This window comes from Melanerpes formicivorus, unplaced genomic scaffold (assembly GCF_026170545.1).
Source record: "Melanerpes formicivorus ecotype bairdi unplaced genomic scaffold, bMelFor1.0.p_v2 SCAF_14, whole genome shotgun sequence".
Taxonomy (NCBI): Eukaryota; Metazoa; Chordata; class Aves; order Piciformes; family Picidae; genus Melanerpes; species Melanerpes formicivorus.
Window position 1 is genome coordinate 2107542 of NW_027142366.1, and position 19873 is coordinate 2127414.

The following is a 19873-nucleotide window of genomic DNA, read 5'->3' on the forward strand; positions in this document are numbered from 1 at the left end:
CTTTCCCTTCCCTTTCCCTTCCCTTTCCCTTTCCTTTCCCTTTCCTTTCCCTTCCCTTTCCCTTCCCTTTCCCTTCCCTTTCCCTTCCCTTTCCCTTTCCCTTTCCCTTTCCCTTCCCTTTCCCTTTTATATTTTTTTTTAAATTTTACTTTATTCTGTTCTATTCTATTTCTAGCCATTGAATTTTTGTGGGGCATAGCCATGAAATGAAGGGCAACCTTGTGTAAAGCTCTGTGAACTAGCAGAGACTTGTGTCTGCAGTCCCTGTTGTGTGCTGCTTTACAAACGTAGGGACTTGAGACCATAAATAGCACAGCTACTAGCTCCATGCTTGCCTGGGCTCTGCACAAGTGCTTGTGCTGCTTCCTGGCTTAGGGAGGCTCCCGTGAGCTCTCTCTGACTTCTGAACTCTGAGCTTTCTGCCTCCCTTGCCAGTGCAAGGGGAGCTGAGGTGGGTGTGACCTTTGTGCATGTAATGGGTTTGTTTTTAAGGAACACTTCAAACCTTAGGCGGGGCGGGGGGGGGAAGCCTGTCTGGTGCAGAGCTGAGGGGCTGAAGGGTTGGTCTGCAGGAATCATCCCCAGGGGCGGGATGTGGGTCACAGGACTTTGGACATGTTAGACAAAGGCTCTGTCAGCCACATCTGCTGCAGGAGGTGACACGTGATACGGCAGTCTTGGGAAAGTTTAATCTTCCCCTTAATGACAGGCCCGGGGAGGGAGGCACTAAAGAGTACCCTTTGTTCCTTGCTCTCAGCGCAGGGCTTTGTTTCTCAAGCCTTTAAAAATAAATTAGGCTCTAGGTCTGTGGATGTGTGCTGTCATGGCAAAGGCTGGAAGGAAGACTCGGTGGCCTCGATTTTGCCTTTGATTTAGTCGTTCAGAGGAGATGGGGGCAAACTTTGAAACAAATGGTGGCTTTTTATGTGAAATGGTCCCTGTTTCATGCACAGGCATGATCCTACAAGTGGCAGAATGTCACTGTCACTAAGGCTTGTTCTACTCACCCTTAATATTTTCTCTATTTTCCTCCATCTGTGACTCTGCTGCCTGGGGCTAATGTATTTGTAGTCATTAGACACTGAGAGGTGAGCTGAGTGATGTTAGCAGGCTCTTTGCTGGGGAATAGCTGCGCTGGTCTCAGCGTTTCAATAAATTCCAGTTCCTCCTCTGCCATTCCAAAAGCTCCACACTGATCACGTTGATTCCCAGGATGGGGACCGAGCTCTGCCAGTGACTCAAGCAGCAGCTCTGCCCTGCACCGGGAAGGATGGAAACCAGCGAGTGGCTCATAAGCCTTTGGGTGAGAAAGTTGGAGGTGGGAGGTGTCAGGTTTCCAGCGAAGGGAGCTGGATTTCCAGGAATAGCAGACACCCACAGTTTCCTAAAATGGAAATGTGGGCCTGAATTTGGGGTTTGCTGCCTGCAGAGTCTCCGTTTTCCTCTGTCACAGTAAGAAAACATTTTAGCTTGCTTGAGATCCCCTGTTGTGCTGTGTCCATGTGGGAGAAAGCCCACAGGGTTATGTGACTGTTAAATATCTTACTGCTTTGAAATGAGGAAGCATTTAAACCTCAGAGAAATCCGTGTAAGGAAGGAGGCTTAGGCAGGCTCTGGGAGGAGGTAGTTCCCCCTGTGCTTTGTTGAGTTCCTGAAAGCTGGATCCAGGTTTGCAGCCCCAGAAGCCCAGCTGGTTGGGGAAGGGGCAGAAAAGAGACCAGGTCTTGACTCGGCAGACTTCTTCCCCTAAGAACTAGGAGGCTCTTTCTCCACCATCATCACCTCTCTTTCTTAGGAAGTCCCAACGTGTTTGGACATAGGCTCTGATGATCTCTGAGCTGACCCAGAATGTGTTAAGAGCTGGCTCTGCCAGTGATTGTTTCTCTTGGGTAGGGCTGTGCTGCCCTGCGTAGGCCTCCTCATTTACATGGATTGCAGCAAGAGGGAGCTGTTAAGTGGGAGGAAGACTTGCTGCAAGCCCTCAGCTTACTTAGCTGGGAGCATCAATCTTGCTCCTGTCCCTTGGCTCACATAATAGTCTATCACGAAGCACTTAATGGGACAAAAACAACACCAAAGCAAAGACAAAGGCTGCAGAGTCTTTCAGGTTGCAGGATCAGGCTGGTCAGCTTCATGGCCACATCTGCCAAGAATGCAGCTTTGGCAACTGTCCTCCCTTTGTCCTGGCTTGGAGTTAAAGCTTTCAGGGTTGCCTCCTGAACCAAAGCAAACAAAGTTCTGTGCAAAACAGGCCATGGCTTTGTTACAGACTTGTGGTTTTCATTGTTTCCTGGTGGCTTTGACAGCCCTTGTTGGTTTCTTGTCTCTCTTTCTGAACAGATTTGAACGATACAGATCAGGACGGTCAACACAAAACGCCAGCAACGGAGTAAGTACCAAACTCCATGTAGTATACCAGCAGCTACACCAGACTAGCCATCCTAGTACCACCACTAGCAGACCTCCTACATGGCCAGCCTGTGTCCTTCCTGCAGTGGCCAGTAGTGGATGCCAGGAAAAGAACCATAAGAATGGCAACCCTCAGGTGACAGCTTTTTGCTCAGGAAGACACTGCACTAAAGCATCTCTGTGTTTACAGTCCTTGATGGATTTTCTTTCCTCTATTAACTGGTTTTTTTTGATTGCTTTTGAGTCTGTGTGGACTTCAGGCATTCAGAATGTCCTTAAGCAGTGGTTTCCACAGTTTCACTGCACGTTTTTACATGGTTAATAAACATTTTGTTTACATTTGATGGAGTCAATTATTTTTATTTGCTCCACCTGATTCTTCTTTCGCTGTGTCAGTGGAGCATCTGTTATGAGGAGAGGATGAGGCACCTAGGGCTGTTTAATTTGGAGAAGAGCAGCCCCAGTGGGGGCTCAACAAGAACTAAAGGGTGGGGGGTAAGAGGATGGGACCAGACTCTTCTCAGTGGCACCCAGTGACAGAACAAGGGGCAGTGAGCACAAACTGGAACCCAGGCAGTTCCATCTGAAGATGAGGAGAAGTGTCTTCCTCTGGAGCAGGCTGCCCAGAGAGGTTGTGGAGTCTCCTTCTCTGGAGAGATTCCAAATCCACCTGGACATTGTGATCCCAAGCAACCTGCTATGAGTGCCCTCCTGCTTTAGCAGGGGGTTAGGCTAGATGATCTCCAGAGGTCCCTTCCAGCTCCTACCATTCTGTGATTCTGTCTTGCAATACCACAGTTCAGTTTGGTTTTCTTCACACCATTTATAATTCCAGGAACCTCTCTGCTTTTTCAGCAGCCCCTTTTCAAGCTGAAGAGCTACAGATCTAATTATTCTTCCAATGAAAACTCTATTCTAGCTGTTTTAAAGTGTTCAAGATCTGAGTTCATAATGAATTCAGATGTGGCACTATTGCAGTTCCTGTTCTACATTCTTCCAATCATTTCCTCTGTTTACTTTCCCTGTTTGATTGCCACTTCTGCAGTGTGATGCAAACTTCAGCACAGGCTCTGCACTGTCGCTTCAGTCACAACAAAGAAGTTTTGTTTCTGAGAACAATTTATACCTAATGTGGAAGATGACAGAGATTCAGTTTGACTTGGATCCGATGCTGATCCAGTGCTGAAAGAAGTGGGGAACACAGACACATTAGCTAAATCTGAAGAGATGGAAATGACCTCCAGAAGAGTTTCCTACTGTGCTGAGCAGTCAAACTGGTTTTCTGGTGGCTGAGCCTTTTTCTTCTGCACTTACCACTGTAGTATGCAAGAGGTTGATCCATTTAGCATTATGCAAGAGCTTTTCAGGATGCACCCATTCGTGTTGTTGTTTAATGTTGCACTGAAATCTCTGGCATGTGGAACTTGCTGCCTTTCTTGTGTCCCAACAGGTACTGAATGAGGTGACAGAAGATAATTTAATAGATTTGGGTCCTGGCTCTCCAGCTGTAGTGAGCCCAATGGTTGGAAACTCAGCACCCCCCTCTTCACTTTCTTCACAGCTCGCAGGGCTTGGTGAGTGCCTGATCCCATTAGGGCTGATGAACATGAGGCTGCAAAGTGTGGGCTTTTTCAAGCCACTGCCAGTCTGTGGGTCTTGAACAGGCTGCTAGGGCCATCCAAGTGCATGGTGGTGGGAAGCAGTGGACTGGAATAGATTGCACAGAGAAGTTGTGGATGCCCCATCCCTGGAAGTGTCCAAGGCCACTGGTGTAGTGGAAGGTGTCCCTGCTGACTGCAGTGGACATAGAACTTGATGATCTTTAAGGTCCCTTCTAACCCAAACCATTCTATGATTCTGTGAAGTCTGAGCCACTTGCTGAGGTCCCTGTGGCTGAGCTGAACACCCAGCACAAGCACTTATGGCAGTGGGCTGCTGGCATTTATGAGGAGCTATTTTTCTCATGTGGGCCAGGGAATTTCTGCTCTCTGTTGCTCTCCACTACCTGATTAACGTTGCCCTGGAGCCTTCAGAACGTTTGGGTGTGTGACTTACAGGGCTGGGAGGGCTTTCCCTGCACTGCAGTCATCTGTAGTTGGGAACCAGCCTGGCACAAAGAGAGGGATTTATTAACCAAAGAGGAAGCTGAAGGAGAGGATTTAGGTTCTTATTGATGGTCAAACTTGTACTATTACTTTTATTTCTCCTTAGGTATAACTCAGTGAATTCAGTCTGGTGAAGGTTCATGATTCCCCTTCTGCAAATAGAAAATGTTTGGGTGAAAGACTTCATGAAATTATTAGGAGTGTTAGGTTAAATCAAACCAAAGATTGCTTGATAAGATCACTTGCTTGGAGTGAAGATTCTTCACCTCTTTCAGCACTGCACCAGTATCATATAATCTGATATGCAACTGTAGGTTTCACAGTCAATAGCTGCAAGACAACACTGTGAAGAAGACTGATATCCATGGCCAACATCTGAGACCATGTAGTAGTAGATAGTAGCAAGTGCCTGAGGATGAGACTGGCAGCAGGTGCAGAGCCATTCCCAAACACTGCTGTCTGGATGAGGAGTGCTGGTGGTGTGGTGCTTGCAGGAGGAGCAAGACAATCTCTACATTTGTCTCTTCAGAAATTCATGGTTAGCAGCTTCCATCTCCTTCTGCACAGAGCTGTGCTCAGTGCTGCAGCTGTGAACTAGATGCTGTTTTTATGATCTCTGGTTCTGTAGCTGTTGTGTGTCGTTAATGCCATCCTCCCTTACCCAGGCAGTCAGGACCATGGTGTTTGCCTGTGGTTTGCTACTTCATTGGTTCATTTTCTTTTCCTCTGCTTGCAGACTTGGGTACAAACAGCGTCAGTGGCACCCTCAGCTCTCTACAGCACTGTAACCCTCGTGATGACTTCGACATGTTTGCACAGACAAGAGGCAGCTCCTTGGCTGAGCAACGAAAGAAGTATGTTGGGCTTTGTCTTTAGCACTGGTTGAGTCACAGCACTGCTCTTTTCTGAGGGCATAAATCTGAAACTTCTTGACTTCACTCCAGACTGAAAAAGTAGCTTTGCTCTATGGTTTTTTGTGTGCTTTTCATCCAATCCCCATCCTGTTGGTCATTATTCATATGAGCAAGTGGAGAAGTTCCTGCTGCTGGGCAGAGCAGACTGGCTGAGTAATGTTGTTTGACTGTCTTCGTTAATGAGCTCACTGGAAACTTGGAATTAAACTTGCCTTTAGTTCTGCAGATGCTTCCTCTTGTAAAGGCTTCTCATCCCATCCACCCAGCCAGTGCTTGAGCTACAGGAGCACAAGAGTCCTTCACCTGAAGGTCATGGATACACTTTGGTGACTGAATTACTGTCATCAGGGGCTTGGAAAGAGAATTACTATCCAGTTAAAGTCTCCCTTTGGCCAAGCAGTCAGACACTCATGGGCTGTCAAGGCAGTGCAGCTTGCCCAGCTGCTGTGCTATCCCTAATTTGTTTATATGCACAGGGCTTGCATCTCTAGAGCTGCTAATGTGGCACTTTCAAGGGCATTGAACAGGTCAAATTATTTTAATGTAAAGTAAATCTATGCACTTATTAAGCAATCCTTTGATCCTTGTCAAGCAAGATTCAGTAAAAGACACACTCAGGTGTTGTTCTTTCATATTCTCTTTCTTGCCTCCTTCTGGCTTCAGACTCTACAGGATGTATTAGCTGCCAGCAGTTAGAACATCATCAATATCTTGTCTCAAACTGAGAGATGTTGTTAAATGGTTTAGCTCAGACCTTAGCAGATTATCAAAATCTTACCAGCTCTGATAAACTTGAGCCAGCAGATTTTTTCTGTGTGGTTACCAGCAGAGCTGTTGGTGCTGCCTCAGCTGTGCTGAGAGGATGTGCTCTACTGTAGAGATGTACATTACCCCCCGAGATTTTGGGCTGAGAGCCCTAATGTATAGTCAGAAAGAAGATGCATTGCAGAGAGATGTAATGGAGGTCCCTCTGTCTCTTGTGCTAAATGAAGCACAAAACTAGTCTTCCCCCAGTGCACCTCCATCTCCTTCTGCGAGCTAATGGAACAGGGAGCACATAGCAGCCTGTGATTTCACAGGGGAGGATTGATGTGCCTTCCTTGGATTGTGTGCTGTGTAAGTGGAGCAGCAGCAAGGCAGTGAAGATGTGAATGTGACTTGCCACAGTGTGTAGGTGAGAGCCCCTGGGTGCTGTGCTCAGAGCCTGGGAGAAGGCAGCGTGCTGGAGGAGGAGGTGCTCCTCCTGCTCAGACCCACGGCTCCTCCCAAGGGCTGCCTTGTGGGCAGGTGTTGGTGTCTGCTTCAGCTCATGGCTCACTGTGCTCTGAGAAATTATGCTGTTGCCTCTGTCACCTGACTGCTACATGTCCCTTTTGCATAGCAATTTAAGAAGCTTTTTAAAACCCAAGCTCTGTGAATAGTGCATTTCTTTGTATGCTTCACTGCAGTTGCTTAGTTATGGTTCATCTGGCTTCAAGTCTCCTTCTGCCTCCCCCTCCACACACGCATCAAGGTCAGGCTTCCAAATGTCATCATCAAAGCTTTGCAAAACATAATCTGCAATCAGGCCTCTTTTCACAGTCCCCTGCTAGCTCTTGGGCACACTCATGACCTATTTGTCTACCTTTCATTATGCCAGTCTTACGCTTTTTGCTTCAACGTGCTTCTGAAACCGCTGGATGGTCTTTACCCAGAGCACACTCCTCTTCCTGGAGTACATTCAGTACACTTAAGTCTTGTTCAGCAAAAGAATGTGCTTTCTGATTTCCAGGGGAGTAAATCAGAGCAGCAGATGCATTCTGTGTGGGGTGACTGCTGGACTCACTCCCTAGCTGTGTGGTGTGTTCCTCTCTTTCAGCGTGACGTACGAGGATCCGCAGGCTGTCAAAGGACTGGCATCTGCCCTGGATGTCCGAAAACAGAACACAGGAGGGGTAGGTCGCTGCTCTGCATTCTGTTATCTGAAGCCCTGTGTGGAATCCAAGCTGTAGGCAGCTGCTTTGAGGTCTCATTCTGTATTCCAGCAACATGCTAGTGCTGGCTATTTGGAAATTGATATCTGGAAGCGAGCACTTGCTCGGTAATGATCTCTAAAGAGCTGCTACTTAGCACACTAGCCTAAAAGACATCAAAATCACTGTGGGTAAATTCTCCTGTGCTTTTGCAGCTTGCCTGAGGTGGGGGTGGGAAGGTCCAGCTCTTTGATGGAATCACTGCTAAAAATAATAAGTGGCAAGCATCTTGTGAACACTGGTGTGCATTTGTTTGATTCAGTTTTGCTTATGAAAGTTGATGCAGTCTTAATCTACCGACTTTGCTCTGAGTGCATGGATGCAGGAGCACGTTTGAGGGAGAGGAATTGTGCAGGCTGTTACTGCTTCACATGCCTGGCTTTAGCTGCCCTTGCATGCAGTCTCTGTCCTGTCTGTCCCAGGCAGGCTCTTCCTGTCTCATGTGAGCAGAGGCCCATGTACTGACACCTTGCAGCAGCTGATGTTAGAAACAGCTTTGAAAGAGTGAGCTTGGCCAGCTTTGCACATGCCCTGGTGAAGGCAGAAAAGGGAAGAGAGCTGTCACATTGTCCCTCGACCCCATTGTACCATCCCTGCCTTTTAAAACCACCCTGCTCTTTTGTACTTCACAACGTGTAAGTTTTTAGAGCAAGTTCAGAGCCTTTCTCTCATCTAATTTTGGTGTCTGCTGACCACTAGGGAGCATGGCAGAGCCAGTGTAGCTTGGGAGAGCAGCGTGCACACCCCTCCCTCCATGGAGAATTGCCTCCCCATGCCTTGGCTGATCCCGCCCTGGTTCTTTCATCAGTTGAAATGGGAGTGCTGGGGGCAGCTGGCATGCCTGGCAGCTTGTGCTCTGAGCCAAGGAGAATTTGTGTTCAGAGCCAGCTGGGGTCAGATCACAGCTGCCTGCCTGCCTTGGCCATAGTTCAGTGGCAGTGGGGCTTCGGCAGTGATTTTATATGGAGCATCCCCCTGTCCCACAAAGCTACCTGCTTGTTCCTGTCCCTATCCTCCTGCACAAAGGGGAATTTGTAACCCAGGTTAGCCCTGTGAGCAGTTTCAAGCTTGACCCCACGAAAACTCGTGCCAGCAGTACTGAGGAAAAAGGGGGAGGCAGGAAGAGAAGTAAGAATCTTAAGGGTGGCAAGAGAGGAATTCCTGAATGCAGTGGTGATAGCCCAATCCCCCAGGATCACTGAGCTGTGTTCTGGCAGGACCTGGGAAAGGATTTGAGATTCTGCTCTTTGTTCCTGGCTAACCAGATGCAAAGGGCTTGCATTGAGCTACTGGTCAAGGGAGCTGTGTTCCCCTGTGGCCACAGGGTCATGTCCTTATTTATTAACACTTTTGTTCTCAGCCAGCTCTGCTTGAGGCACCACTGCGATGTGTCATTCACACCAGCAGAGCTGCTGCTCTGCCCCAAGTGCTGTCAGTTCAAAGGGCTGTCTTGAAGCTAATCTGATGGTCAAAGTTTTTTTGGGCAAATGCTTTATGGGCTGTGGAACTTTGGGCTCTGAGATGTCATAGAGACTTTCAGCCTCTTTTCAAAGGTCCCGAAGACTGTATTGTGTTATCGTCCTTCCCTGGAGGTAATCAAGGCCACGTTAGATGAGATCTTGAGCAATCTGTTCTAGTGGAGGGTGTCTGTGCCAGTGGCAGGGGGGTTGTAACTAGGTGATCTTCAAGGTCCCTTCCAATCTGAACCATTCTATGAGTCTATGAATCAGAACAGCTTGTTTTGAAATGCAGTCACAGGATCCCAGCATGTTAGGGGTTGGAAGAGACCTCTGGAGATCATCCAGTCCAACCCCCCTGCCAGAGCAGGACCAGAGAATCCAGCACAGGTCACACAGGAACACAGCCAGACAGGTCTTGAAAGTCTCCAGAGGAGACTCCACAACCTCTCTGGGCAGCCTGTTCCAGTGCTCTGTGACCCTCACAGTGAAGAAGTTCCTCCTCATGTTGAGGTGGAACCTGCTGTGCTGGAGTTTATATCCACTGCCCCTTGGCCTATCCCAGGGTGCAGCTGAGCAGAGCCTGTCCCTGTCCCCTCCCTCCTGACCCCCAGCCCTCAGATACTTATTGACATGTATTAAATCCCCTCTCAGTCCTCTCCAGACTGAACACCCCAGGCCTCTCAGCCTCTCCTCACAAGGCAGTGCTCCAGCCCCTTCATCATCCTCGTAGCAGTCTTTGGGTAAAGGGAAGCAGTGCTTTCTGTCAGGGGGTGTGAGGCTCGTGGGTGTCTCTTCTTAAAGGAAACAAAAACTGAACTCTCCTTAAAGCCAGCAGCCCCAGCAGGCGCAGCAGGCGGGCTGGCAGCGCTCAGTGAACGACAGACACACGTTCAGTTGGGCAGAGAGCTAATTTAAGAGCAGCTCTAGGGAGGAGCCAAAAGCTTCCCAGCACATTCTTCACACACATCTCGTTCCAGCACGGTTGTCCGGCGCTAGAATCCAGCACATCCGACATCTCTAATGTAGTCATTCTCAGAAGAGTCTGTGGAGAGATGGCCCCAATCACGTGGCATTAGCTGCCTTGTAATGTGATTTAGCAGCTGGAAACAAGGCAAGCTAAAAATACTCTGTTTTCTTAATATTGCCTTTCCATGTTGGGAATTGCTTTTGTTGCCACAGAGTTGTTGCGTGATCACAACCGGGAGGAGAGGTGTCCAAGAAACAATCCTCTGGTGTTACACAGCTAGTAGATGAAGCTGGAATCATTTCCCCCTTTCCTCTTTTGGTTTTTTTTTTTCCCCAAGTACTGAAATGAGACATAAAAGCTTAGAGCTGATTCTCCCTTATCTGTGATAGTGGAGACAGGAGAGGTATCTGGATGGAGGTCTCTGCAGAGCTAGCCCAGTTCTGGCAGGAGCAGCGGGCTGCAACCATTGAGCTCTGCCAGTCCCAGGCAAACCCCTCCAGTGCTGGAGAGGACACTACATCCAAGTCCTGGCTCAGGGGTGAGATGCTGAAGGACAAGAAGCCATCTTGAGAGCCTTTGTGTTGCTGTGTTGTGCAGCCTGCAACCTGCTCAGAGGAGCTGGATGCATCAGCATGGTCCTTTTAACCTCTGCTGCCCTTCAAGAGGGGCAGTTTGAAAGCCTGCCAGGACACTGCAGCACACTGCCATTATTTACCCTCCTGCTCAACGCTGTCATTAGAGCTATTAGAGTTTGGGGCAGAGCCTGCCTGCTGAGAGGATGAGGTAAGTAGGGCATGCTGCATCTCACAGCCTCATCAACAAGGGAAACTCCACAGTGTTTCCAGCAGTGTGTGGCTGATTTTAGCAGGTTGTGTAACCTACACTTTTTTTTTCCTTCTAAGAAGATGACAAACATCAGCCTCACTACTGGGCAGAGATTCTTCTTAATTATAATTATTATTTTTAATGTCAGCATGGAGGAAGTGCTCAGATTCTGTGAACTGTCTGTAGGAAGTGCAGAGGTCAGGGTGAGGTCTGTCCCTCAAGGGACAGAGCTCTGCAGAGCAAAGCTCTGAGTGTGTGTGGAATGTGTATGTGAAGTTTTCCATTTGCTGCTGTTATTTATCACGGGTTGTTGCTGTGGCTTCTCTCTTTATGGACCTTTCTGTTCTCAACACAGAGGAGAGGTAAAGGTGGGAACTCAGACATGGAGCCCATAGACAAGTGGCTAATTACACAAGGAATGGTGAGGACTTCACCAGTGAAGCGATTCCTGCTGCCCACCCCGGTCCCTTTTCCTCCAATAACCATCCTCCGTTCACCTCTTGTCCTGCCCTACTGAACCACTTGAAATCAGACAGTACAAGGAGTTGATCTCCCACCTACATGATTACCTGGGGCAAAGGGAAAGATGTGCACCAATGTCTGGTTTGTACAGCACAAACCAACTGTAACCAACTGAATCATTTGTAGGATCCCACATCACCCTCAGAAGAGGGGTGGGGATCCAGCTGGTTCCTTATACTGTCTTGATTTGTTTATGCAGTATCCACTTTTCGAGGGATAAACACAAGTCTCATGGATCTTGTTCATGAAGAGGACACTTTCTACCTGTCCCTAAAACAGTCTTTTGGTAGTGCTTTGCTTCATGGTCTGGAATAAACAGATGGAGCTTGTAGGATCATAACCTAATTGAACTGAGTAATGCTGGGATAGTTGTGTGTGAGAGGAAGGGAATGGGAGAACTGCTGCCCAGACTGACATCTTCCACCCCACTGGCATTAGGATTCAGACTCTAAAAGGTACAATGGTGTTTCTGGCTTTAAAGATTTAATTCCCATGTCTAGTGAAGCCAGTGCTCTGATAAAATCAAGCTTCTGAAGATCACTGAATCTCTGCACATTTTGACCTTGTTTGAAGTTGTCCTTCATCAACATGCTTGCAGAGAGAAGTTCAAAAGCCTGCTTTAAGTGCAGAAGTCAGAGGTAGGTAAAAAATAGCCTCAGCCCTGCCTTAAAGCCAAGTTCTAAGACCAATTTTGTAGTTTTGGACAACATAATCCATCACTTTCAAGTGTTTGAGGTTAGTCCCAGTAATGTGACCTAACAGTACAAAGTCCTTCTGAGACAGTCCTGGCTGCAGCTGGATTCAGAAAGGTGCAGTTCAGAATTCCCTTTGGAACCCCCTGGGGTGCACCTGCAGTGCTGCCTGTGGAGCTGGGCATCAGGAGGCCTCTGGAGCAGGAATGCCTGGCTCTGGGGGGAGAGCCTTGAATGCCCCAGACTAAGCTGCCCCAAAAAGAGAAACAACCCAAATGTGCAATGTCAAAGTGCACCAGCTCTGTGAAGCACTTTGTGTTTGTTCTTCTGGATTTAGGGCTAATCCAGATTACTCCTGAGGGCCAGCTTGTGAATTTGTCAGCAGTCTGCATGCCTGCTGCACACACAGAGGTGGGACCTGTGCATATTTACTGTCACATCTGCCTGCCCATGCAAGCACCCAACAGCAGCCCCATGCCTGCTGGCACACGTGGGTAAGCCCAGCTGTAGGTAGCTATCCTTGGGAGCCAGAGTTTCACTCCAGTGCTTGTCAGAGACCCACATGAGAGTGAAAAGCTGTCAAGTGAGCAGCGCCTGCTTTGCTCTGATACAGCTGACTGTGGCTGACAGAGGCTCTCGCTGTTTGGTGGCTCTGTGGCAGCCAGAGATGTTCTCTGCCACTGTTAGATGTTCATCCATAATGGATAATCCAGTGATTGAGTTAGTTCCTCTTCTTTGCCTTTCCACTGTTTACAAGAGCAGGGAAGCATGAAATCTGCCCCCCTGCTGTTCACACCACTCACACCACTGCTTTATTAAAAAAACAAACACAATATTCCTTCCTTGGCTTGTGGTTATTCAGTCTGGAAAAAGGATACTGCAGCATTCATGGAGGCATATGGATTTGGGGAGGGAAAGGGGGGGTCTGACTGTCCAGCCAGTCGCTGCTCTGACAAGCCTCTCACCTTGTTTGTGTGCTAAATACGAGAGAGAAACACCTCCAGTCAAACCAAACTAATCATTAACTCAGTTTCTCTCCTAACTGGCTGTAGTTCTTAACCAGATTTATTAATATGACTTTGTAGCCTTTGCAATACCAGTGGAGTAACTGGCATCCCAGGTGTGAACTTGATGTGCACTTGCTTTGGTAACTGTTTGTCTTGTCGAGATGAGGAGGAAAGAGGGGTGAGCTGACATTGCCGTTTCCTGTGCCTGGGCATCACTGAGAACCCTGGAGGGGGTCTTCTCCCCCTGCCAGAGTGCTCCCCACATCCCTCGTGTCCTGATGATGTTCATTCCCAACCGTGACACATTTAACTTGGGGCTGAGTTCTCCCCACTCCATTTCTGTGCATCCCAGTCCACCTACACAGCTTTGCAGCAAAGAGGCTCCTTGAGGGCTCTCTGTGCTTTACCAGTGAAATTTGGCAGCATTGTTTCTGTTTCAGTTTAATCCACAGCTGCTGGGAAGGTGGTGTCAGGACCATGGAGACACAAACCACACCTTTATCCACTCCAGCTATGCCTGCAAAACCAACACAGCCACCATGATACCTGCAGAGAGTGCTTCTGGTTCAGTTGTGACTTAGGGAGGTGCTCCAGTACTGGATCTGTTTGAAGGGTGAGGTCTGGGGGGGTTGTGCAGTTAGACTCTGCAGGTCTCACTTGAGGTTCTGCATCAGCTGCCCTCAGACACAGACCTTAGCATAAGGCCACCACAGTTTAGGGCAGGTAATTCCAGTTCCCTTCTCAGGAGTTTGGGCAGATTTGCATGAATGTATTCATCTGGCAGCCCTCTCACATACCACATGGATGTTTGTTGTGAAAGAGAGAAGCAGCTGGTGCTTGAGCCACCCTGTCAGGTCAGACACTATTTGGGACAGCAACAGGGGAGGAAGGAAACTGAACCAGGATTCACAGAAGGTGATAGGAGCAGCTTTCAGCATTGCTTCTTGACCACCAGCAGCATGCCTGGCCAGGGAGGAGATTCCTCCCTGTAGTAAAGATCAAATGAAAGCTTTGCTGAGATGTCGTTAATTAGCAGTGCAGCGGGATGCCGCTACGTGTGCCTCCAACAGACAGATAGGATCTAAGATGTGGAAATGACTTGGGTAACATGAGACTGTTGAAAGGCATCACCTTCATGGAGACTGAAGGGCTTGAATTGTGGAAGAGAACGTGTGAAAATCTCATTTCATCTGTGTGGTCGGACACCTCTCCCTTCTGAAGGCAAGCAGGCATGTTCCTTTCTGCTGAAGACCGCCTGGGTTTCAATACCTGTCCAGCCACAACATTTTATGGAGCACTCTACAAGGACAGTGTGATACCCCATGAGAAGGAAGGCTCTGGCTGTCTGGACATGCCTATCAGATCCAGATCAGCTGGTTGTTGTACAGGCACAACAGGCTGTGTCGGGGAACGTGCTGCACCCGAGCTCTTGCCTTTCCCCTCTACGTGATGTGTAAACACAGCTACAAGTGATCAAGTAGCTAATTCAATCCTTATGTGTAAAGCCAAAAGTGTTCTAATATTGAGGCCAGGCAGCTATTTCAAGATCACAACAGCTTAAAATAGCTGGTAAGACTGGAGTAGGAAGCTGGAGTAGGCTGCTAGTGTGCATGTCAGTGCTCTCCTTCTGCTATCATAGGAACAGCAGCCCTCTCTTTGCTATTGCTAACTAACAGGAGTGAGTAGCAGCTAACCAAGTGCTTGTGTCAGCTCTGTTCAACATCTAGAGAGAAGTGGAATTAACTCAGCTACTACATGAGGGTAGTCTAGCAGCAATTAGCATGAACCTTGTTAAGTATTTTAAGAACATTAATGAGCTCACCTAGAGACCTGAGTTGTCATTCCAGACCTGCTGCTTTTCCAGGGGGATCATTTCTAATAGAAATCAAATGTGATCATCATAACCTTAAGCTGTCATTTTAAGGGTAGAATATTGGATTTTATGACTTCTGAGGAACTGTATTGGCAACACTCTCTGGCTTTGGATTGCTGCTGAGAACACCAACCCATCTGACTTGGTTAAGTACGCACTTGGCTTCCAGCTTCCCGTGGGATTTGTGGGATCGAACGCTCGCTTTTGTTCTCCCAGCCCTCCCTTTTCCAGTTCCCTTTCAGGACTGTTGAGATGATCTCCATTTGTAGGATTTTTTTCCAAAGGCTAAATAAATTTAAAAAAAAAAACCAAAAAAAGGCATTTTGAGCCACGAGCCCAACTTTTAATTAAAGCCAGTTACTTGAAGGACCCCAAAATACTTTGTGGCTTCCTTTCCATTGACTTTGAGTGTAGGCTTTTATAAAAGAAATCAGAGTATCGTTATAAAAACAGCTCTTGCAGCCAAGACTGACTATCTGGGGAGCTGTCTTGCCAAGACTGAGAGCTCCACTAGACCGTGGATGTTTGCATAATCAAAGTATTAACAAGACAGGATCCCATTCTGGAGCCATTTCCATGTAGTCTGTGGCTGCCACTGCTGTTTGTTCCCAGCAACTGTTGTCTTTTTTAATGTGTAAACTAGCCAATTTATTTTCACATTGCTTCTGCTGTGTTTCAGGGGGATTGGGGGTGGGGGTGGCTTTGAACAAAACTCCCCTCCACATTCCTCACTTTAGGGTTTCTGGAAGGAGGAGACTTTGCCAAATGCACAACTGACTGGCAAAAGATGAACTTGTACTGTGTGGTCCATTTCAGAAGAGAGAGAAGTGCTGCAATGAGAGAGTTAAAATACTTGAAAACTTCCAGTTACTCTTGAGAGTTCCCCCCCCACCCTCTGCTTTATTCTCAAATTAAACCTGACACAGTTAACCCAAGTTTTGTGGGGAAACCAGGGCTCAGAGTCTGAGGACAGTGAATTGGCAGTTTGGGTAGGGAAGGAGTGATAGATGCAAAGCCTTGGCTCTTCTGTGAGTGTGCTGGAAGATGGGGACAGCTCTTTAAAAGGTCAATGCTGAGCAGAAAAAGGGCTGGCATGCTCGAGTGTTTATCTTCCAGTTCTCTCTGCTTCTTGTGTATGACCTGTGAGAAGTGTTTTGCACTTCTGGGGTTGGTGTGTGTTTGGCATGTGCAGCAGACCTGTCTGAAAGCAGAACTGCTATTTTTCTTTCCTGAATCTTGCACAAGGCAGCAGCACAGACTCAGTACTGCAAGCCCCAAAGTCCTGCAGCTCTCAGGAAGCCATTCCTTGCTCACTCATCTGTTGTGTTTTCAGGATAACCAGTATCTGACACCAGTGTCTGAACTGCTGTTTCTCCTCACACAGAGGCTAGAGTATCACCATGCTTTTCAAAACAAAAGCCTGCTATCTTCCTCCTCCCCCTCTCCATACATACTTTCTTATCCTTAAAGAAGCTTAAATACCTTTCTGAGCTGCAAACTAGCCAAGAGCTCTGAAGGCTACACCTTCCAAGGCATTGCTTATGGTGTGCAGGGTTGAGCAATCCAGGAGAGAGACACAGGTGAAACGTCTGCTGCGGCTTTTAGGTTGCTGTAGGCTGAAGAAATTCATTGCCTTCCATCTCTGAAGCCAGCATTTTCCAAAGCTGTTAAACTAACAAGCCAGTTCTACAAGATGCAACTTGTGCTTGGGAAGGAGCAGTGTTGGAAGATGTCTACAGAGCCCTCATCTCCTTGATGGCTGTCTGGGTCAGCTCACAGCAGCTTCAGCACACTGCCTTGGAGTTGGACCTGTGTGATCCAGTTCTCCCTTGCAAATGTAAAAGGGGAAGCTATCCTAGATCTGGCTCATCCCAAAGGGAACAGCAAGAAACTATTTGCTGCATGGGATCTTCATGGACTAGCTGAAAGCAAAATGACAACTTGCACCTCTGACCCCTCTTGGATCTGTCACATGTACTTTGCCCAGCAACCTGCAGAACTGGAGCTGAGCCATTTTCCTGGTGCCTCTCTTGGTGTGAGAGGCTTTGGATGAACTCTGGATTCCAGCCCTTTGACACAACTAACCCAATTTATCAGACCTCACCTCAAGCAAGGGTTTAATTGACCTCATCACTGCAAAGGGCCAACTGATTAGAAGAAAAAGGCTTGTGAGGAGCTCTGCTAAACAGCACCAGCCTGTGCTGCTGCCCCTGTCATTCAGTGTCTGTCTGTCTCTGCTAGAAAACCCTGAGAAAATGACATCCTGGAGAAGAAAAGGCTTCAGGGCAACCTTAGAACAGCCTTCCAGGACTGGAAGAGGGCTACAAGAAAACTGAGGAGGGACTTTTCACAAGGGCTTGTAGTGATAGGACCAAGGGGGAATAGATTGAAGCTGAAGGAGGGGAGATTTAGATTGGAGATTAGGAAGAAATCCTTTCCAGTGAGGGTGGTGAGACACTGGAACAGGTTGCCCAGGGAGGTTGTGGATGCCCTCTCCCTGGAGGTGTTCAAGGTCAGGTTGGATGAGGCCTTGGGCAACCTGGGCTAGTGGAAGGTGTCCCTGCCCATGGCAGGGAGGTTAGGACTAGAAGATCTTTAAGTTCCCTTCCAACCCAACCCATTCTGTGATGTCCCAGCAAATTCATCTGCAGAGCCTCTTTCAGCTCTTCTTCCTCTTCTAAAGAGGTTCAGGCAAAGCTGTGAACAACCCCTGACACCTTTTCATCCTAGGAGAGCCTCTCCAGCACCCCGAGGTCTCTTGCCTGCCAGCCCTGCCGCTCGGCTGCCGTGCTTTGGCCTGGAACCTGCCTGCCTGATGTAGTTTTCCAAGGGTTTTGCAGGTTGCCCTCACAAGATCTATTGTGGTGCTTTCCTGTTTACTTCTGCAGCCCTCGGTCAGGTTTCAGCAGTGCAGTTCAGTCAGGAAACCCTACCCCTCACAGGCAGCAATTTCCCCTGGCTGACCCAGCTGCCTGCAGTGAAATCGCTGCACTCCGCCGCTCGGCGCTGCCTGTCGCAGCCGCACAGCGTAACGTAAGGGGGGCAGGCAGAACTTCCATGCCTGTTTGTTAAACCAGGGAGGCCTGATGGGCTAGCTCCAGCGAGCCTTGGGGGAGCAGGAGTCAAGAGGAATGCATACCATGCTCTCCTCTGCCTACGCCAGGAGCTGCTGCCCCATCCTCCCTCACCCGCACCTCTGAGACGCCACACTGGCACACGTTGAGCCTTACCGCCTCCGCTGCGAGAGAGTCACCTTTGGAAGAGGAATGGGGACAGGGAACTGGGACTGTTTTGCTTTAAACTGGTGTGCTGAGGCTTGCCAAGGCTCAGCGGTGTGGTGGGAGGAGGATGGGGAAGGAAACATGACTGTGTGCTCTGGGCTCTGACCGCCTCCACCTGCGGAGGGAACCAAACTGTTTTCCTAGGAGCGCTGCCCGCAGTGCCTCTCGCTGCTAAGCCAGCACCGGGGCTCAGCCCCTCTGGCAAAAAAAAAACCAACCCAACAAAACACAAAAAAAGACAAAGGTGTTAAATTGAACGTTTCAAACCCTAACTGATATCCAGTATTCTACCCTTAAAAGCTTTTCACGACCCAGATTAGAATCATCAGTTCCAGCTGGATGGTTTTAATGTGTGGTCGGGAAGTTTCCCCTGGCATCAAGTCACCTCATTCCCCAGCAGCTTTCTCTTGGTCTTCTTGGTTTTTTTAGCCTTGTTGTTCATGATTTCCTCTCCAAGTGTTTCTTTATTTGAAATGCCAGTTATATTTGGTTGCCTTTTTTTTGGGTTTTTTTTGCCTGGTTTCTTTTTCCCTCTCCTTTTTTTTTGGTTCTTTCCCTTCCCCTCCCCCCAGCACATCTCACATCTTTGTGTTTTGTTTTGTTGTGTTTTGAATCTTATTTCTGGCGTTTTCCATCGCTCTGTGGCCATGATTGTGGATGTGTTTTGGGTTTTGCCTGCCTTGCTGTTCTCTCGCTGCACTCCCTAGATCCCTGTTGCACAGTCCTCTGTCATGGATGACATTGAGGAGTGGCTCAGTACCGACTTGGTGAGACTCTTTATATTTTCATTTTTCACTCTTGTACAGATAACTTTCAATGCATTGCTGAGTTGCTGATGCTTCTCCTAACAGGAGGCAGTGACACTTCCAAATCACACAGCTTATTTCCCTTTGAAGGGAAGATCTCAGCAGGAGGAGACAGGGTCGTGTTCAGCAATTCAATTTCCTCCCCCCCCACCACCCCGAGTTGTTTTATTTTCCCTTCTCCACGTTAACATCACAGAGTAGCAGCACTCCAGAAGCCCTGCCTTCCTGGTCCCCATGCAGGAAAGCATTTAAACATGTGCTGAGGGTTTCCCTGTGTTCTCCACCAGACCTGGAGCACATGTTTAAGGCTGCACGAGCTTTGACATGCTTACACCGAGGCACGCTTTTAAGAGATGCTGGATCGGGGCTGAGACTTCTCTCAGACAGAGATGGCTTTGTTAAATTGGCAAGCAACTCTGACATGTTTCATAACAGTGATAATAAAAATTTATGGCAGTCTCTCTTCAACATTTATAACTTTCAGTTTCTCCTGAATGGTTATTGTCTAGCGATTATTAAACAAACAAACAAGAGACAGACCTAGAAGCAGCTTTTCCTTTGTTCTGGGGCTTGGTTTGCTGTACCAGTACACATTAGGGTTAAGCAGTGGTACAGCTAGCAGGCATTAACTCTGCTCTTGTTTTTAATGTAAGCATCTGACTCAGATTAACCAAGTGCATTTTGGGGAGGGGTGCTGGGGTGTATTTCAGACTGGTCTTCTAAACGTGGTTTTACTGAGCTAAACTGGTGCCTTGTGGTCACTGTATCCCTAAGGATCATCTCCTTCCATTCTTCCAACTTCAGATATTGTCCCTAGGTTACTCCTGGAGGTCTCCCCAGCCCCTTGTTGTTGCTTGCTCAGCTCCTAGCCTGGGAGCCGTGGGGCTCTGGCAGCAGCGCTGCGGGCACGCTCCAGCACGCCAGCCCTCTGCTCCAGCACCAGAGCTGACTGCACCAAGGAGGAGAAAGCTCCTGCTCTCCAAAGCTGCCTGAAGTACTT

General features: G+C 48.2%; 1 protein-coding gene across 4 annotated transcripts in view; it reads left to right on the forward strand.

Annotated features, from left to right (window-relative positions):
* TOM1L2 (target of myb1 like 2 membrane trafficking protein) overlaps positions 1-19873 on the forward strand; it is a 70406-nt gene that overhangs the window by 42615 nt on the left and 7918 nt on the right. The window contains exons 9-14 of one of the 4 annotated variants that reach the window (XM_068146565.1): positions 2339-2389; positions 3860-3983; positions 5251-5368; positions 7287-7362; positions 11048-11113; positions 18775-18834. In XM_068146565.1, coding sequence (XP_068002666.1) covers positions 2339-2389; positions 3860-3983; positions 5251-5368; positions 7287-7362; positions 11048-11113; positions 18775-18834 — 495 coding nt within the window. The remainder of the gene's footprint in view (positions 1-2338; positions 2390-3859; positions 3984-5250; positions 5369-7286; positions 7363-11047; positions 11114-18774; positions 18835-19873) is intronic. The other 3 variants (XM_068146566.1, XM_068146567.1, XM_068146568.1) reach the window with 3 other exon arrangements.